Raw genomic sequence first — 18452 nt, forward strand, 5'->3', positions numbered from 1 at the left:
GATTTGTTCGTCTGAGCGCCATGACTAAGGCTGCGGCCTTTTCTGATCTTGCCTTTCCTTTTGGGCCTGTTCCTCTTGGACCCTATTATAGAACACCGAAGTTGCCAGGTTTAATAATGCCTCCAGATTTTGTTCAGGGCCCAGGGCTTGCTTTTGGAGCTTTCTCCTGATATCTGCGGCTGCTTGGGTAATAAACTTATCTTTTAGGATCAATTGACCCTCTAGTGAGTTGGGTGACAGGGGAGTATGTTTTCTTAAGGCCTCCCATAGCCGCTCAAGGAAGGCAGAAGGATTTTCTTCCTTTCCCTGAGTTATGACAGATATCATTGAATAATTCATGGGCTTTTTCCTAATTCTCCTTAGTCCTTCTAGAACACAGGTTAACAGACATTTACGACTCCAGTCCCCATGATCTGAGTTGAGGTCCCAGTGGGTATCCATACTAGGGACGGCTTGCTGACTGGTAGGGAATTTGTCCCTTTCTTCAGCTGTCATTCTATCATTTACTTAAGACACCAGGTATCTCCAAACTCTCGGGCTGCAGCTAACACCACATTCTTTTCATTAAAGGCCAGGGTTTGACTTAACAATAGCATGACATCTCTCCAAGTGAGATCGAAGGTTTGCCCTAGACCCTGTAGGACATCTATGTACCTATCAGGATCATCTGAAAACTTCCCCAGGTCTGCCTTGATCTGCTTTAAATCAGAGAGGGAGAAAGGGACACGTACCGGGTTGGGCCAAATTCCCCTGCCCCTACAGCTTGAAGGGGACAGAACCGATAGCGGGGGGATTTTTGTGGTCCTTTGGAGATTTTTTTGCTTATTTCCTTGTGGGTGGGGGAGACTAGAGGAGGCTTATCATTAACAGGAATGAGAGCTATAGAGATGCTAGGATATGGGGGTAAGCTGAGAGGTCCACCTGTGGGATGTAAATTGCAAGCTGTGCATAGCTGTGTTCTCCTTCAATGAAAAGAAAGTTTGGACATAAGGTATTTCACTCCATTTGCCTTCCTTCTTACAGAAAAGGTCAAGCTGCAGGATAGTATTGTAATTTATACTTCCCTCATATGGCCATTTTTCCCCATCAGAGAAAGAATATTGGGGCCAAGCCGTAGTGCAGAAAAAAAAACGAGCCGCCTTTTTTTCGGGGTTTTCGGGTCATATTGGTCCCAGTGGCTTAGGATGCATTTCAAGGGTGCACCTGTTGATGCCTGAGTGTTTCCCATCTGAAAGACAAAACCACCTGTGGTTTTGCTTTGTTTATTTCTTCCCCTGCCCAAGAACCCTAGACCACAAGGAGGACCAAGAAAAATCGCATTTAGTGGCCCTTACCAACGCATTCTCGAAAACCTGTTAAGAGTCCTAAGCATTCTCCTGTTAGTATTGAGACTTTACCCGTGTCCTATAAAGATGTTATGCCCCAAAAATGAAGTGGAGGGCCATACCCTGAGGGAGGGAAGGAATCTCTGATGTTGGAAGAGTGATGCCTTTTGTCCTCACTTATATGAATACGAAGTATACAATTTTTGAGGCTCCCCATATCCTAGCTTTAGGAATAGCTTTTGTTAGGCCTGCTTGTCTGAGGAGGGATCCTAAAATTCCAGATAGTCCCACCTACAATGGGGCTTTGGGCAAAAATTATGTCTTTCTGATTGGCAAGCCTGGGTGCCTAAAGAAGGTAACAGAGTCCTGAAGTTTATACTAGAAATCATTCTTATAGGAGAAACTAGAAAATCACCAGAGACAGGGAATGGTTTTTAGAAGCAGGACTAGCCTTGGAGAAGAGGCAATGCGAAGTTTGTCTGACAGGCATTAGGACCCACGAGGCAAGGGTCAGGATAGATACGATAGATGGGCCAGTCTGGCTTGGGCAACATGACTTTCAGAGTTCTGCTCATGGTCACAGGGGTAGTTAGAGAGCCCTTTCCCATAAAGCCTGATACCCATGTCTTTAGTCCCACGGCGGCACTAGTCGCTTTTAACTGGCTGACAGGTGCCCGGTATTTAGCCCCCGAATTCTAAGGAAAAATAGGACAGAACAGCAAGCGAAAGCGGTCCAATGGTGCTCACGACTTGGTGATGGTCGATAGTCCTTTTGTGGTCGCCAAAATGTGTCCATAATTGGTTCCTTCCGGTGGGTTCTTGGTCTCACTGAATTCAAGAATGAAGCCGCAGACCTTGTCGTATTACAGCTCTTAAAGATGGTGTGTCCGGCGTTTGTTCCTTCAGATGTTCAGACGTGTCCAGAGTTTCTTCCTTCCGGTGGGTTCGTGGTCTCGCTGACTTCAGGAATGAAGTGGCAGATCTTCCCAGTAAGTGTTACAGCTCTTAAAGGTGGCACATCCAGAGTTGTTTTTTCCTCCTGGTGGGTTCATGGTCTCAATAACTGAAGCTGCAGACCCTTGCGGTGAGTGTTACAGCTCATAAAGATAATGCAGACCCAAAGACTGAGGAGCAGCAAGATTCATTGTGAAGAACGAAAGAACACAGCTCCCACAGCACAGAGGAGAACCTAAATGGGTTGCCACTGCTGGCGCCTGTGGCTAGCTTTTAGTCCCTTATTTGGCCCCGCCCACATCCTGCTGATTGGTCCATTTTACAGAGTGCTGATTGGTGCATTTTTACAGAGTGCTGATTGGTGCATTTACAAACCTTTAGCTAGACAAAGAGCGCTGATTGGTGCGTTTAAATTCTCTAGCTAGACAGAAAAGTTCTCCAAGTCCCCACCTGACCTAGAGGCCCACCCTGCTTCACCTCTCAGTTCCACCTCTGGTAATTTATCCTAAGGAAATACTTTAGCTGTAAGGATGTTCACTGCAGTGTTACTTATAGCAATGAAAAAATTGTCCAACAATTGATGGCTGATTAAACTATACACTTTCACAAATCCGATATGTAGTAATTAAAAATTGCATTGTAGAAGCAAACTTCTCAAACAGTGCTGCTCCAGAGAATACGTGGTCATTTGCCAAGGAATATGTGAGGCCATAGGACAAACTTAGTTCATCTTTCTCAAGCACAAATTTTATTGGTGATTTGGGAGTGTGACAGAGGCTACTAGTTACCTGTCCCAATGTCCATTCTCTTTCTTCCTCAGTAACAAAACTCTTTATTTGTAGCAGGGTGTGTTGCTGCTCACGAATAATAAGACTACATATCCCCATTCTCCAATGTAGCTAGATGTGGCTTTAGGATTAAATGCAAACCAATGAGGTGTCAATGAAGTGTTATGAAAGACTTTCAGGGAGGCCACCTTGATGGAGCTGACTCACAGGGTTGAGACAAGGGAATGACCTTTAAGCTACTTTCTGTACTTTTTAAAAAGCTTCTGTGCGGTTAAAAAAGTTTTTAAAAAATTATTCTTAAAGTGGAAACAAATATAGGTTGAAATGTTTGGCTAATTCTAATTTGAGGAGTACAAGAAAAGGAGAAAAAGAGGGGGATATGGGAGGAAGCGGATGCTTTATTTCTAAGAGAATTTTGGATAAGCAGTGCTGATTTTCCTCTTAAGATTAAGTCCAATCTGAAAAGGCTGACAAGTCTCGTATAAATTGCTTGTGGTAGAGACTCCTTCTTTTGTGTTTTCACTGTACCTATGGTTATTTCATTTTGTGCAACCCAAGATGCCCTCCCTTCTCCTTCTCCTCCTCTTCCTCCTCCACTTCCTCCCAAATTTGCCTACTATATAATAGGCAGGGTTTCAGGATTTAGAAACGGCGCAGGTAGATTTCAGACTGCGCCTCTCTCTGACATCAGAAAACCTACATTGCCTAAGGCTGGGACAGAGTTGGCCCCAAAGTCTACTTAGAATTTGCCGGCGGAACAGCAATGACCACTGGGCCCTAGGATGCCCGCTGGGTACCAATCCTGGGAGTCAGGAGCGGTGCGAGTCGGGACCCCCACCCCCGGTCTGCGTAGCCAATAGCTCGGGACGGGAGCGGGAGGGGCGTGGCGTGTCATGCAGGCGGTGCCGTGATTGGCACGCCGGCTCCCGCTGCCGGCGAGGGTGCCCTAAAGTCTAGCTTGCGAGAACCCCAGGCGAGTGCGGACCTACAAAGTTTGTCCGCTTCGGCGCACCGTAGTGGCTTTTACCCTGGCCGGGCGGGCTGGGCTCAGCCGGGCTGGGCTGGGCTGGGCTACGCGGCCTGAGCCTGGCTCTGTCCAGAGCGAGACCCTGATGGCTGCGGTGTTTCTGGTAACGCTTTATGAATACTCGCCGCTTTTCTACATCGCGGTGGTCTTTACCTGCTTCGTCGTGACCACCGGTCTGGTATTGGGATGGTAAGTGTCCCAGGGGTGAGAGACGAAGGGGCGAACACCCCGGGAGTGGGGTCGCGACGACCTGCAGGGGGCACAGGAGCCGGAGGCCACGGGCCGGAGGACGTCGGGGATTCAGTGTCCCCGGGTGCCTAGGACTCCGACTTTCTCTGGAAGGAAAACAAAGTGGACTCTGCACCTGCGTCACTGCCCTGCATCACCGTGTGGTCCGCGTCGCTGGGGCATCTTGGGGTGGTACCGCATTGGGGTGTTTTACTCAGCTTTGTTTCTAGGCGATAAAGCAGCCAGGAAGGGCTTGGGCCTGGTGTTGAGAGAAAGTGCTTCTCTAGTAGGCTTCTGTCCTGGATTCGGGCCTACTGTGTGTCCAGGATGAGTCAGTCACCTGTGCTACAGTGCACAGACTGGATAGTAAGCGAGGTTAATAGTTGTGATTCTGACCTGAATGGAGCCCTTAGTCTCAGATCCTTCAGAGTAACTTGTAACTGAACTGTTACCGTTTGAGAATTTAATGGTTTCTATATACATTCCACACCTTTTGAAGTAATATTTTGTCGATAGAATTGTAAAATCATAATTTTAGAGCTGGAAGAGACCTTAGAAATAAGTTACACCGAAGGTGGACAGTTGCCTATTGGAGACAAGGAGAATGGTCTGTTAGATAACCGCTGAGCGATTCTTCTAGCCTAGAGGTTCAATTTCTGTCTTGAGGAGTTGCTATTGTATCATGTTTAGACAAGCCTTGTAAATAACAGCGAGTCGAAACCGTGTAACTAGCCCACAACAGTTTTCCTAGGCCGCAGCCTCCAAAGTCCCTTTGAGAAGATAATAGTTAGTAATCCCAGCACTTTGGAAGGCCGAGATGGGCGGATCACGAGGTCAGGAGATCGAGACCATCCTGGCTAACACGGTGAAACCCCGTCTCTACTAAAAATAAAAAAATGAGGCCGGGCGCGGTGGCTCAAGCCTGTAATCCCAGCACTTTGGGACGCCGAGACGGGCGGATCACGAGGTCAGGAGTTCGAGACCATCCTGGCTAACACGGTGAAACCCCGTCTCTACTAAAAAATACAAAAAACTAGCCGGGCGAGGTGGCGGGCGCCTGTAGTCCCGGCTACTCGGGAGGCTGAGGCAGGAGAATGGCGTAAAAACCCGGGAGGCGGAGCTTGCAGTGAGCTGAGATCTGGCCACTACACTCCACCCTGGGCGACACAGCGGGACTCCGTCTCAAAAAAAAAAAAAAAAAAGAAAAAAAAAATGAGCTGGGCAAGGTGGCGGGCGCCTGTAGTCCCAGCTACTCGGGAGGCTGAGGCAGGAGAATGGCGTAAACCCGGAAGGCGGAGCTTGCAGTGAGCCGAGATCGCGCCACTGCACTCCAGCCTGGGCGACAGAGCGAGACTCCGTCTCAAAAAAAAAAAAAAAAAAAAGTTACAAAAAGATCAAACAGCAGTTCTAAGTGGATAACAGCCATGGTCTGAGGTCAGAGAGGACTCCGTTGAAGAGAGACATGAGCTGGATTTTAGAGAATGATCATCTTGAAAAATAAATGGAGTCGGCCGGGCGCGGTGGCTCAAGCCTGTAATCCCAGCACTTTGGGAGGCCGAGACGGGCGGATCACGAGGTCAGGAGATCGAGACCATCCTGGCTAACACAGTGAAACCCCGTCTCTACTAAAAATACAAAAAACTAGCCGGGCAAGGTGGCGGGCGCCTGTAGTCCGAGCTACTCCGGAGGCTGAGGCAGGAGAATGGCGCAAACCCGGGAGGCGGAGCTTGCAGTGAGCTGAGATCCGGCCACTGCACTCCAGCCCGGGCTACAGAGCAAGACTCCAGTCTCAAAAAAAAAAAAAAAAAGAAAAGAAAAATAAATGGAGTCAAATGTGTATAGTAGGGAATAAAAGGCATTTCAGAGAAGACAGCATCAACAGAGGGGCAGAGAACATGTTAGTGAATAAAGAAGGCTATGTAAAACGAGTTTTAAAATAGCCTTTGATCACATATACGTGATTGCCTTAAAGAACACGGGCCCGTGTCAGTTTCTGAAAATATATGCCATCTTTAGGAAGTGATCAAAGTTTTAACAGGTCCACACTGCTCCTCACCCTACCAGCAATACAGCATAGAATTCCTTGCCTTGTATGTGGGTGAGGATGGGAAATACCAGTTCCTTACATGTGGCGTTAAGATTGGAAAACAAAGACCAATCTTAACACAGTTGGTTATCTTGATCCATCAGATTTCATTGCTAATGTTCATTACACAAAAGTTTGTAATTGGAATTAGGAAGGTGTTGCCCATGTGGAAAAAGCAGTCTTAACACAAGATTTTTATTTTTATTTTTATTTTTATTTTTTATTTTTATTTATTTTTTTTTTTTGAGACAGAGTCTCGCTCTGCCGCCCAGGCTGGAGTGCAGTGGCCGGATCTCAGCTCACTGCAAGCTCCGCCTCCTGGGTTTACGCCATTCTCCTGCCTCAGCCTCCCAAGTAGCTGGGACTACAGGCGCCCGCCACCTCGCCCAGCTAGTTTTTTGTATTTTTTAGTGGAGACGGGGTTTCACCGTGTTAGCCAGGATGGTCTCGATCTCCTGACCTCGTGATCCGCCCGTCTCGGCCTCCCAAAGTGCTGGGATTACAGGCTTGAGCCACCGCGCCCGGCCAACACAAGATTTTTAAATGACTATAATGTTAGTGTTATTCTCTTAATGAAGCATAATTTTCCTCCACTAAGGAAAATAGTAACTAGTTGATAATTGCCTTATGTGCTTTAATTTTTATTTTAAATAGGCCAACTAGTTAGATATCTTAGCTATCAGTCTTTAGTATTGGGAAGAGGATAGTCAGGAGCCTCATGTTTGTAGTGGTTAACAGACAGATTTTGGAGTCAGACAGACATAGGTTTAAATCCTGGCTCAGCCAGCTTTAAGACTTGGTTTGAACATTTAATAATTGCCAAATCACCCCATGTAGGTAAGACTTTTACAAGAGTGGAAGCCCATGTAATCATAGATCGTTTGGAAGTCTGAGCTAAGCACTGCTAAGGCCACAAGACCATGTAAATACCAGTCACTTCCATCCTCATTTAGGCCTAACCAGTCATCTTGTGCCTAACACAACCCTTTTCTCCATCTGAGTTAGCTTTGCCCATGTAGATAAACTTTTTACTGTGTTTTTTTTTTTTTTTTGTGAACTTAAGCCAAGGCCACATTGACTAGAAATGATGAAAACTTGGACACCATCTAAATCTCTTAAAAACGTCTTTCTAATAGTACCCCATCAGAAGGGTAAACTAGTTAATATGCATGTTTTTCACCCTTGTCATTGTTTTATTTTGTTTTAACCTCCCATAATACCATTCCTACTGTTCATGTGTTTTCTGTCATCTTTTTTTCCTTAGTACTGCTCTTGAGTTTTTCACTGTTTGCTTCCTTCCACTGTTTGCCATGTCCACCTGCACTGTGTGGGAGTGGAGAAAGAACAGGAGCATATGATTATTGAAATCCCAATAGCAATAGCAAAGAAGCATGCAACTAGAAATACAGTATTTTTCTTTCACCGTGTAGTGGTTTCTGTGATCTCTGATAGCTTCTGCCAGGCACTGAGCACAAAGAAGCCCAAAAGTCCATTTACATCCTTTAACAGTTTCAAATAATCAGGGACCATGACTCCAGTAGCTACTCTTGGCATGCTCTTGACTACAGTTTATTAAGCTGTTGACCTCAACTTCATACCACCCTCTGCTTTGTGAATCTAGGGCAGAACTCTAAACTACATTTCTTCTTTGCAAGCTGACTGCCTATGGGGCTTTGCCAACAAGGGAAGGGGGCTGGAAGGCTGGAAGAGGATGAAGGGACTTGCTGCTTCCTGTTGATTCCTTTTCTTGTCTGTCACTTGCCACAGTAGTGCCTCACTCTGGCATTAATACTTGGTCCCACTTGTTCCAGTTTATGCTTTCCTACTCTGCTAGAATCAGCCTTATGCACTCCCTTAAAGATACCAGTATCCTTTCCTCAGATCTGAGTCCTGAGCTCCACAGAGTCTCTCCTCCACATTTCTAAACTATAGTAAATTCTCTTTATTCTCTTTTTCTCTGTTCCCTTGTCCTAGGAGTGATAGCTGCTTCCTGCTGTTACTACTTCTTATTACATAAGTAGTAACTCAGCGTCCTGTTTTTGCCTTTTCAGTTCTTCAACATATGGTTAACATTTTTCATATGAAAATTTCCCTTGATGTTGATGCTGGCAACTTTAAAAATCAAATCAAATCTCCCTGTTAAAATAATGGATGCATTTTCAGATTCTTGCCTGGACCCTGACTGATAAAGAAATTATCACTAAGAATGGGATCCTGGTGAGAAAACTTTCAAAGATAGAATTTGGGGGTTGGTTTGGTAATTTCTTTAGCTCTTTGCCAATGGGAAATAATCTAAGTAACCCACAACATGTAGTGGCATCACAATCAAATTAATACATTTGGTTGACTGTGACAAAATTATTTCTGAAGCTGTGTGCTGGAGGACCAAGTGGCTAAAGTGCTTGACTGTTATGGCAGTAATGATGACTACAGGGACTGAGGAAGAAGTGAGATGGGTGCCTCTGTGTTCACTGGAGCACTAACAGAAAATGTCAAACTCAGATCTTCAAAGCATTAGATCGGTCAAATCTTAGAGAATCATAAAGTTTCTGTGGTTCTAAAGCACTTTATTTTGTGTAGCCACAGAAAGACTTGCTAAAAATTGAACACAGTTTTATTTTATTTTATTTTTGAGACAGTCTTGCTCTGTCATCTGAGCTGGAGTGCAGTGGCATGATCTTGGCTCACTGCCTATAATCCCAGCACTTTGGGAGGCTGAGGCGGGAGGACTGCTTGAGCCCAGAAGTTCGAGACCAGCCTGGGAAATATGGCAAAACTCGGTCTCTACAAAAAATACAAAAATTAGCTAGGCATGGTGACAGGTGCCTCAACACAGTTTTAACTGCACTAGTAATAAAATTACCTGACCTTTGTCAGTGTCTTATTTAGAATATTGATTGGAAAGAAGTAGAACCCTGAGACTTGGAATGGGGACATCTAGGTAGATGTGGACAGAGCTGAGAATCTTGAAAAAAACTCCAGTCACTCTGAGCCTCCATTGTTGACAGAAGCTGCTTACTTTCCATGTGTGAGAAAATTAGCCTTCTCTTGCTTGAAGATCCCTGTAATAACCTCACCTAGGGCAGTTGCTTTGCAAAGGGCTATCCACACTTAAGACCTGCCTCTCTTTTCTTGTCATGAGGCCCAGATCTCTGCATGCTGCCTAGTATAGGGACAAAATCTGATCTGACTGGAAATAGTCTGTCCTTGAAAAGAATTGCAAAATTTTGCTAACTTATATCTGTGGTATCCTGGGGAATATATGTGAGGATGGATTGTAAGCCAGAGAATAGAATGTAACTCTAGATCAGATCATATTTATTGATCTGGGTATATTCTCAAGAAATTCTGCATCTAAAGCGTTAACTCATGCTTGTTTGGTTGATTGAAACTTGGACTCATTGGTGATCTGTATTTTGTAATGTTGAGATTTCTGTTGTTGTTGTTTTTAAACATTTAGGTTCAGAGGTACATGTGAAGGTTTGTTATATAGGTAAACTCGTGTCATGGGTTTGTTGTACAGATTATTTCATCACCCAGGTATTAATCCCAGTACCCAATAGTTATCTTTTCTGCTCCTCTTCCTCCTCCCAACTTCCACCCTCAAGTAGATCCCAGTATCTGTTGTTCCCTTCTTTGGGCTCATGAGTTCTCATCATTTAGCTCCCACTTAAAAATGAGAACATGCCGTATTTGGCCATCTCTTCTAGGAGATGGAACAGAAATGTTTAGTGCCTTCCAATTTCCCTGTGAGTACTGCTTTATCAGCATTCCCCACATTTTGACACATGTCTTCATTTTTATTCGGGCCATGATTTGAAATAATTTCCCTTTTGATTTTTTTCTTGACCTCTAAGTTATTTAGAAGTTTGTTATTTAGTTTCCAAATATTTGGAAATTTTAAAAATATCTCTTATTGATTTATAATTTGATTCCATTGTGGTTAGCATACTTTTTATGATTTGACATCTTGTAGATTTATTGAGGGTTGTTTTATAATCCAAATATATTCTCTCTTTTGTAAATGTCCTAGTGCACTTAAAAATAATATATGTTCTGCTATTGTTAGGTGAGGTTTTGTTTTTTTTTTTTTTTGAGATGGAGTCTCGCTCTGTCACCAGGCTAGAGTGCAGTGGCATGATCTCGGCTCACTGCAACCTCCGCCTCCTGGATTCCAGCAATTCTTCTGCCTCAGCCTCCAGAGTAGCTGGGACTACAGGTGCGCACCACCACGCCCAACTATTTTTTTTTTTTAATTTTTAGTAGAGATAAGGTTTCATCATGTTGGCCAGCATGGTCTCGATCACTTGACCTCATGATCCGCCCATGGCCTCCCGAAGTGCTGGGATTACAGGTGTGAGTCGACGCGCCCGGCTGGGTGAGATGTTTTATAAGTGTCAAGTCAAATTGGTTGGTAGTGTTATTCAAGTTTTTGATGTCCTTAATGATTTTCTATATATTGGAGCTATCAATTATTGAAGCGGTGGGGAGTATTAGAATTTCTGACTATAATTGTGGATTTATCTACTTCTCTTGGCAGTTATATCAGTTTTTGCTTCATATTTTGAAGTTCTGTTAATAGGTTCATAAACATTTAGGATTATTTTGTGTGCATGATGAATTGACCCTTATATCACTCTGAAATGGACCTCTTTAATCCTGGTAATAGTCTTTGCTGAGATCTAGTTTTGTATTAATGTAGCCACTTCAGCTTTCTTTTGATTAGTGTTAGCAGATACATCTTTTTTTCATCCTTTTACTTGTAAACACTTTTTGTCTTTTTATTTAAAGTGGGTTTCTTGTATGCACCATATAGCTAGGTCTTATGTTTTTATCCAATCTGATAATCTTTGTCTTTTAACTAGGGAGTTTAAAACATTTACATTTAATGTGATTATTGATATTGTTAGATTTGATTCCACCATCTTGCTATTCGTTTTTTGTTTTGTCTGTTCTTTGTTTCTTTTCCCCCCTTTTATTTTGCTAGTCTGTTTTTTGTTTCTTTTTCCCCTTTGTTCAGCCCTCATTTGCATGAGTTAAATAATTTATGTGATTCCATTTTTATCTCCTTTGTTGGTTTATTAGCAATAACTTTTTTTAGTGGTTGCTTTAAAGTTTATTATGTGTCTCTAACTTATCAACATCTGCCTTCAGGTCATATTTTAAAGAGATATACGAAAAGTGTTATAATTCCTCACGTAGTTACCATTTCACTGCTATTTATTTCTTTGTGTCAATCCAGATTTTTATTTGGTATCATTTTTCTTCCCAAGGCATACTTTCATTTTTCTTGTTGTCCAGGTCTGTTGGTGATGAATTCTTTTAGCTTTTGTTATGTTTGACAAAGTCTTTATTTTGCTTTGGAAAAATATAGGTATAGAATTCTAGATTGACAAGATTTTTTTCCTTTTAGTTCTTTAAAGATATTCTGCCTTCCATTACTTCTTATTAATATTAAAAAGCTGTCATTCTTATCTTTGTTCCTCTATGTGTAGTATATCTTTTTTCCTTTTCTTTGGCTACTGTAGTGTATCTTCTTTCTTTTTCTTAGGATTTTCTCTTTATTACTGGTTTTAAGCAATTTGATTATTATGTGCCTTAGGTAATTTTCTTTGTTTCTTGTGCTTGGAGCTCATTGAGATTCTTGGGTCTGTAGGTTTTCATAGTTTTCAACATGTTGGGGAAGGTTTTGGCCATAATGTGTTCAAATACTTTATCTGTCCTCTGCAAACTTCAGTGATATGTTAAGACTTCAGTTACATGGCTGCCTAAAAGTTGGCTTACTGATGCTTTTTGTTGTTGTTGTTCAGTCTTTTTCCTTTCTGTGTTTCAATTTCAGTACTTTTTATTATGTTGTCTTCAAGATTACTAATATTTTATTGTGCATTATCTAATCTGCTGTTAATCTCATCCACTATATTTTTAATCTAAAACATTATCTTTTTCATCTCTAAATACTGATTTATGCCTTTTAAATATCTTCCATGCCTCTATATCATATGTGCAGTCATTACTTTTCTTCTGAAACATATGGAATATAGTTCTAGGAGCTATTTTTATATCCTTGTCTACTAATTCAAGTATCTGTATGATTTCTGGATCTATTTCTATAGAGTTTTGCTCCTCATTGTGGGTAATATTTTCCTGCTTCTTTGCATGCCTGGTAATTTTTTTTTATCAGATGCTATACATTGTGAATTTTACCTTACTAGGTGCTGGATATTTTTGTATTCCTCTAAATATTCTTGAGCTTTATTCTGGGTCACTGTTAAGTTACTCAGAAATAGTTTAGTCTGTTAGAGGCTTGCTTTTCAGCTTTGTTAGGCAGGACAGAGCAGTCTTAACCAACTCTTTTATAAAATCAGAGTCATCAAAAGTGAATTTTTATTCCATTTGTTAATTTTATTGGTTGTCTCTCAGTGTTAGACTTGTGTGTTTTGAAACTTTAGTTTTCAACCTAAATTTTAGTGGAAGATTTGTTTTGTTTTGTTATTTTTCTCCCTTTGTTATCACCCTCACTGTTTATCCACTTTACAATTATTATTATTTTTTTTAGTTGAGCATTTTATTTTATTTTATTTTTTCCTTCAACTTTTAAGTTCTGGGGTACATGTGCAGGGTGTGCAGGTTTGTTACATAGGTAAATGTGTGCCATCGTGGTTTGCTGCACAGATCAAACAGCCACCTTGATATTAAGCCCAGCATCCATTAGCTATTCTTGATGCTCTCCCTCCCCCAACTCCCACCCTGATGGGCCCCAGTCTGTGTTGTTTCCCCTCCATGTGTCCACGTGTTCTCACTGTTTAGCTCCCACTTATAAGTGAGAACATGCAATGTTTGGTTTTCTGTTCTTGCGTTAGTTTGCTGAGGATAACGACTTCCAGCTTCATCCATTCTCCTGCAAAGGACATGACCTTGTTCCTTTTTATGGCTGCATAGTATTCTGTGGTGATTATGTACCACATTTTCTTTATCCAGTCTATCACTGATGGGCATTTGGATTGATTCCATGTCTTTGCTATTGTGAATAGTGCTGCAATAAATATATGCATGCATGTATCTTTATAATAGAATGATTCATATTCCTTTGGGTATATACTCAGTAATGGGATTGCTGGGTCAAATGGTATTTCTGCCTCTAGATCTTTGAGGAATCGCCATACTGTCTTCCACAATAGTTGAACTAATTTATATTCCCACCAACAGTGCAAAAGTGTTTCTTTTAGGCCAGGTGCAGTGGCTCACGCCTGTAATCCCAGCACTTTGGGAGGCCAAGGCAGGCAGATCACCTGAGGTCGGGAGTTTGAGACCAGCCTGACCAACATGGAGAAACCCAGTCTCTACTAAAAATACAAAAAAAAAATTAGCCAGGCGTGGTGGTGCATGCCTGGAATCCCAGCTACTTGGGAGGCTGAGGCAGGAGAATCGCTTGAATCTGAGAGGTGGAGCTTGCGGTGAGCTGAGATCGTGCCATTGCACTCCATCCTGGGCAACAAGAGTGAAACTCAGTCTCAAAAAACAAACAAACAAAAAAAGTGTTTATTTTTCTCCACAACTTTGCCAGGATCTGTTGTTTCTGGATTTTTGAAAAATAATCGTCATTCTGACTGGCATGAAATGGTATCTCATTGTGGTTTTGATTTGCATTTCTCTAATGATCAGAGTGATGTTGAGCTGTTTTTCATATGTTTGTTGACTGCATGAATGTCTTCTTTTGAGAAGTGTCTGTTCATGTCCTTTGCCCACTTTTTAATTGGTTTTTTTTTTCTTGTAAATTTGTTTAAGTTCCTTATAGACTCTGGATATTAGACCTTTGTCAGATGGATAGATTGCACAAACATTTTATAGTTATTTATACCCAGATTTCTAGACCTCCAGACCAGGACTAGGTTTTTGTTTTTTGTCTTGTTTTGTTTTGTTTTTGAGACAGAGTTTCACTCTTGTTGCCCAGGCTGGAGTACAATGGCGTGATCTTGGCTCACTGCAACCTCTGCCTCCTGGGTTCAAGCGATTCTCCTGCCTCAGCCTTCCAAGTAGCTGGGATTACAGGCATGCACCACCATGCCCGGCTAATTTTTTTGTATTTTTAGTAGAGATGGGGTTTCTCCATGTTGTTCAAGCTGGTCTTGAACTCCCGACCTCAGGTGATCGGCCCACCTCGGCCTCCCAAAGTGTTGGGATTACAGGCGTGAGCTATTGTGCCTGGCCTTTTTTCTTTTTTTGAGACAGAATCTCTCTGTGTGGCCCAGGCTGGAGTGCAGTGGCACAATCTCTGCTTACTGCAGTCTTGACCTCCCAGGCTCAAGCAATCCTTCCACCTCAGCCTCTTACGTAGCTGGGACCACAGGTGTATACCACCATGCCTGGTTAATTTTCTTTTTTTTTTTTTTTTGTAGAGATGGGGTCTCACTATTGTTGCCCAGGCTGGTGTCAAACTCCTGGGCTCAAGCATTCTTCCCTCCTCAGCCTCCGAAAATTCTGGGATTATAGGCAGGAGCCAGTGCACCCAGCCTAGGACCAAGTCTTATAACGACAGTTCTGCCTATATTGGTATCGACCTAATCCAGCTCCTGGTTCCAAGTTATAAACCTGGCTCTAGCCCTTGTCTGGAGTAGACAGCCTATGCTGGTCTCCTTAATACATGAAGGCTTTGTTGCCACTGTCTGCTGCCAGACTGAGAACCATGAAACCATGGCATAGCCTTACTCATTACTTTGTTTCTTTGCTTTTTTTGGATCCATAAAGGTATTTGTTCCCAGCATTTTATTATAAAAATTTTCAAACATACAGAATACTAGAAAGAATTATACAGTGAACACACATGTGCCCATCACTCAGATTCTACCATCAGCATTTTATTGTAATTTCTCCATTACATGTCTATCCACATTAATCCACTTGTGTATCCACATATTGGTCTATCTTCTTTCATGATGCCCTTCAAAGTAAGTTGTACTCTTCACCTGTAAGTTCTAAAACATTACATATTACTGACTAGAGTTCAGTGTTTGTTTTTGTTTATAGTTTCTTGAAGTAACATTTACATATAAGATATACAAATCTTATTATTTATTTATTTATTTTTTGAGATGGAGTCTCACTCTGTCGCTCAGGCTGGAGTGCAATAGTGTGATCTCGGCTCACTGCAAGCTCTGCCTCCCAGGTTCACGCCATTCTCCTGCCTCAGCCTCCCAAGTAGCTGGGACTGCAGGCACTCGCCACCACATCCGGCTAATTTTTGTATGTATGTGTATTTTAGAGGTGGGGTTTCAGCATGTTAGCCAGGATAGTCTCGATCTCCTGACCTTGTGATCTGTCTGCCTCGGCCTCCCAAAGTGCTGGAATTACAGGCGTGAGCCACCGCACCTGGCCAAGATGTACAAATCTTAAGTGTACCATTTACCAAGTGTTACCAAACACATCATCTGTACAACTTAAGCCTCTGTCAAGATAGTGAACATTACCATCAATTTTCTTATACTCTTTCCCAGTCAGTCCTACTCCTGTACTTCCAGAAGCAGCCATTGTTCTTATTTTTATTTCTACCATAAATTTGTTGTGCCTGATCTAGAATTTTATATTAGAGAAGCATACAGCATTTATTCTTTTGTGTAAGGCTTCTTTATGCATAGCACGATGTTTCTGAAATTTATCCATTTGGTTGTAGCAATAAGTGGTTCCTTTTCAGTGCTGAATACTTCTATTCTTTTGTTTAAATATACCACAGTTTGTTTACTCATTTCAGCGGGGTCTTTTTTTTCTTAAAGCGTATGAGACTTAGGTATCTGTGGGGTCTCTTTAGTTTTTCTTTTTATTTTTTATCTATCACTGATATGTGTTTGGAGAGAAGGGAGTGCATCAAATAGGCCCCTAACTGTGCTGTCTTAAACTAAAGTTTCCTAGTTTAACTGGTGTATATTAATTTTAGATTATTTTATGTAAATTGAGTAAACTAGCTGTTTTTTAATTTTTTTAGGAATTGAATTCAGCCCCTTTCATTTTCCTTTGAATTCTGTTCCATATGCATTGTCAGAGCTTACATTTTTACATGAAATTTAAAAGTAGAAGATATATAAATGAAGAGCTATAGTTGGTGTTTTTAAAGTTCCATTATCCTGGCTGGGCGTGGTGGCTCATACCTGTAATCCCAGCACTTTGGGAGGCTGAGGCGGGCAGATCACCTGAGGTCAGAAGTTCAAGACCAGCCTGGTCAATATGGCGAAACCCCGTCTCTACTAAAAATACAAAAATTAGCCAGGCTTGATGATGGGCGCCTGTAATCCCAGTTACTTGAGAGGCTGAGGCAGGAGAATCATTTGAATCCGGGAGACAGAGGTTGTAGTGAGCCAAGATCGCGCCATTGTACTCCAGCCTAGGCAATAAGAGTCAAACTCCATCTCAAAAAAAAAAAAAAAAGTTCTGTTGTCCCATAAGTCATATTAGTCTGCGTTTTTTTTTATTTTTATTTTTTAACAGACGGAATCTTGCTCTGTTGCCCAGGCTGGAGTCCAGTAGCACGATCTTGGCTCACTGCAACCTCTGCCTCCCAGGTTCAAGCGAGTCTCCTGCCTCAGCTTCCCAAGTAGCTGGGTCTACAGGTCCACGCCACCATGCCCAGCTAATTTTTGTATTTTTATTAATGATGGAGTTTCACTATGTTTTGGCCAGGCTGGTCTCGAACTCCTGACCTCAAGTGATCCTCCTGCCTTGGCCTCCCAAAGTGCTGGGATTACAGGCATGAGCCACCACACCCGGCCAATAGTCTGCCTCTTGAGTATATATTTCTTTTAAACATTTAAAAAAATTCAGTAAGTTCATGTGTTTGCTGTTATATTAAGTATAATTTATCTATAATCTCCATTCTTCTTTGTTGTTATCAACAGTATTAACAATAGAACTCTTTGTTTTCAAGAATATGTTGATTCAGCCAGCTGAACAATACATAGTCCGTCCTTGATATCCAAGGGGGATTGATTCTAGGGTCCCCACCCCCATATTCTAGGATGCCTAAGTCCCTTATATAACATTACATAGTATTTACATATAACCTACACACATCCTTCTGTATACTTTAAATTATCTCTAGATTACTTATACCTAATAAAATGTAATGCTGTGTAAATAGTGGTTATACTGTATTGCTTTTGAATTTGTATTATTTTTTATTGTTATTTTTTATTCTTCCCCCGTCCCCAAATATTTTTGATGTGCAGTTGGTTGATACAGAGGGCCAACTGTTTTGCAGTTCTGTGGGATCTCTAAAATAACATAAATTGAGAAATTTAACCTTTTTTTCAATGAAGAACAACAGATTTTACACATAACAAAGTTTCAACATTTGTTAAAATAATTTTATTTTTTACCTTTTTTTAGGTTTGGTTGGGATGTTCCAGTAATTCTGAGAAATTCAGAAGAGACCCAGTTCAGCACAAGAGTTTTCAAAAAGCAAATGAGACAAGTCAAGAATCCTTTTGGCTTAGAGATCACTAATCCATCTTCAGCTTCAATTACAAGTTGGTGGCCATTTTCCAAAGATTTTCTCTCATTGTTTGCCCTCTTTTTTTAGCCCTTTTATTTTCTTTCTCTATTTCTTTCCCTTCATTAGACTTTTAACAAACATTTGTTGGGCAACTATTTTGTTTCAGGTGCTGTACTGTATATGACAGATTAAAGATAAGATTAGGAAGTTACAAACTTTACTCCTGAAGAATTTATCACCTACTAAACAGAGGTAGAGGTGTATACAAAGGAGCAGAATGAAGTATTACAGGTGTTAATAGTGAAGTCTGTTAGGACACTATGCCGTTTTTATTGGTGTGTAGTAAAGTGAGAAATGATGTGTTATGTCTAAATACAGCTAATGTAAGGTTGCTAACCTTTTGAAGAACAATTGCCTTTTTTTTTTTTTTTTTTTTTGAGACAGTCTTACTCTGTCATCCAGGCTGGAGTGCAATGGCACAATCTCAGCTCACTATAGCTTCCGCCTCCCAGGTTCAAGCGTTTCTCCTGCCTCAGCCTCCCAAGTCGCTGAGATTACAGGCGTG

General features: G+C 41.7%; 1 protein-coding gene across 1 annotated transcript in view; it reads left to right on the forward strand.

The window, feature by feature from the left end:
- Positions 1-4049: 4049 nt before the first annotated feature.
- The window catches only part of CGRRF1 (cell growth regulator with ring finger domain 1), a 29188-nt gene continuing 14785 nt past the window's right edge, over positions 4050-18452 (forward strand). Inside the window, exons 1-2 of the mRNA XM_025393056.1 lie at positions 4050-4283; positions 17782-17921. Of these exons, the coding sequence (XP_025248841.1) occupies positions 4180-4283; positions 17782-17921 (244 nt within the window). The 5' untranslated portion in view covers positions 4050-4179. The remainder of the gene's footprint in view (positions 4284-17781; positions 17922-18452) is intronic.

The sequence above is a fragment of the Theropithecus gelada genome, chromosome 7b (assembly GCF_003255815.1).
Source record: "Theropithecus gelada isolate Dixy chromosome 7b, Tgel_1.0, whole genome shotgun sequence".
In the NCBI taxonomy this organism is placed as follows: domain Eukaryota; kingdom Metazoa; phylum Chordata; class Mammalia; order Primates; family Cercopithecidae; genus Theropithecus; species Theropithecus gelada.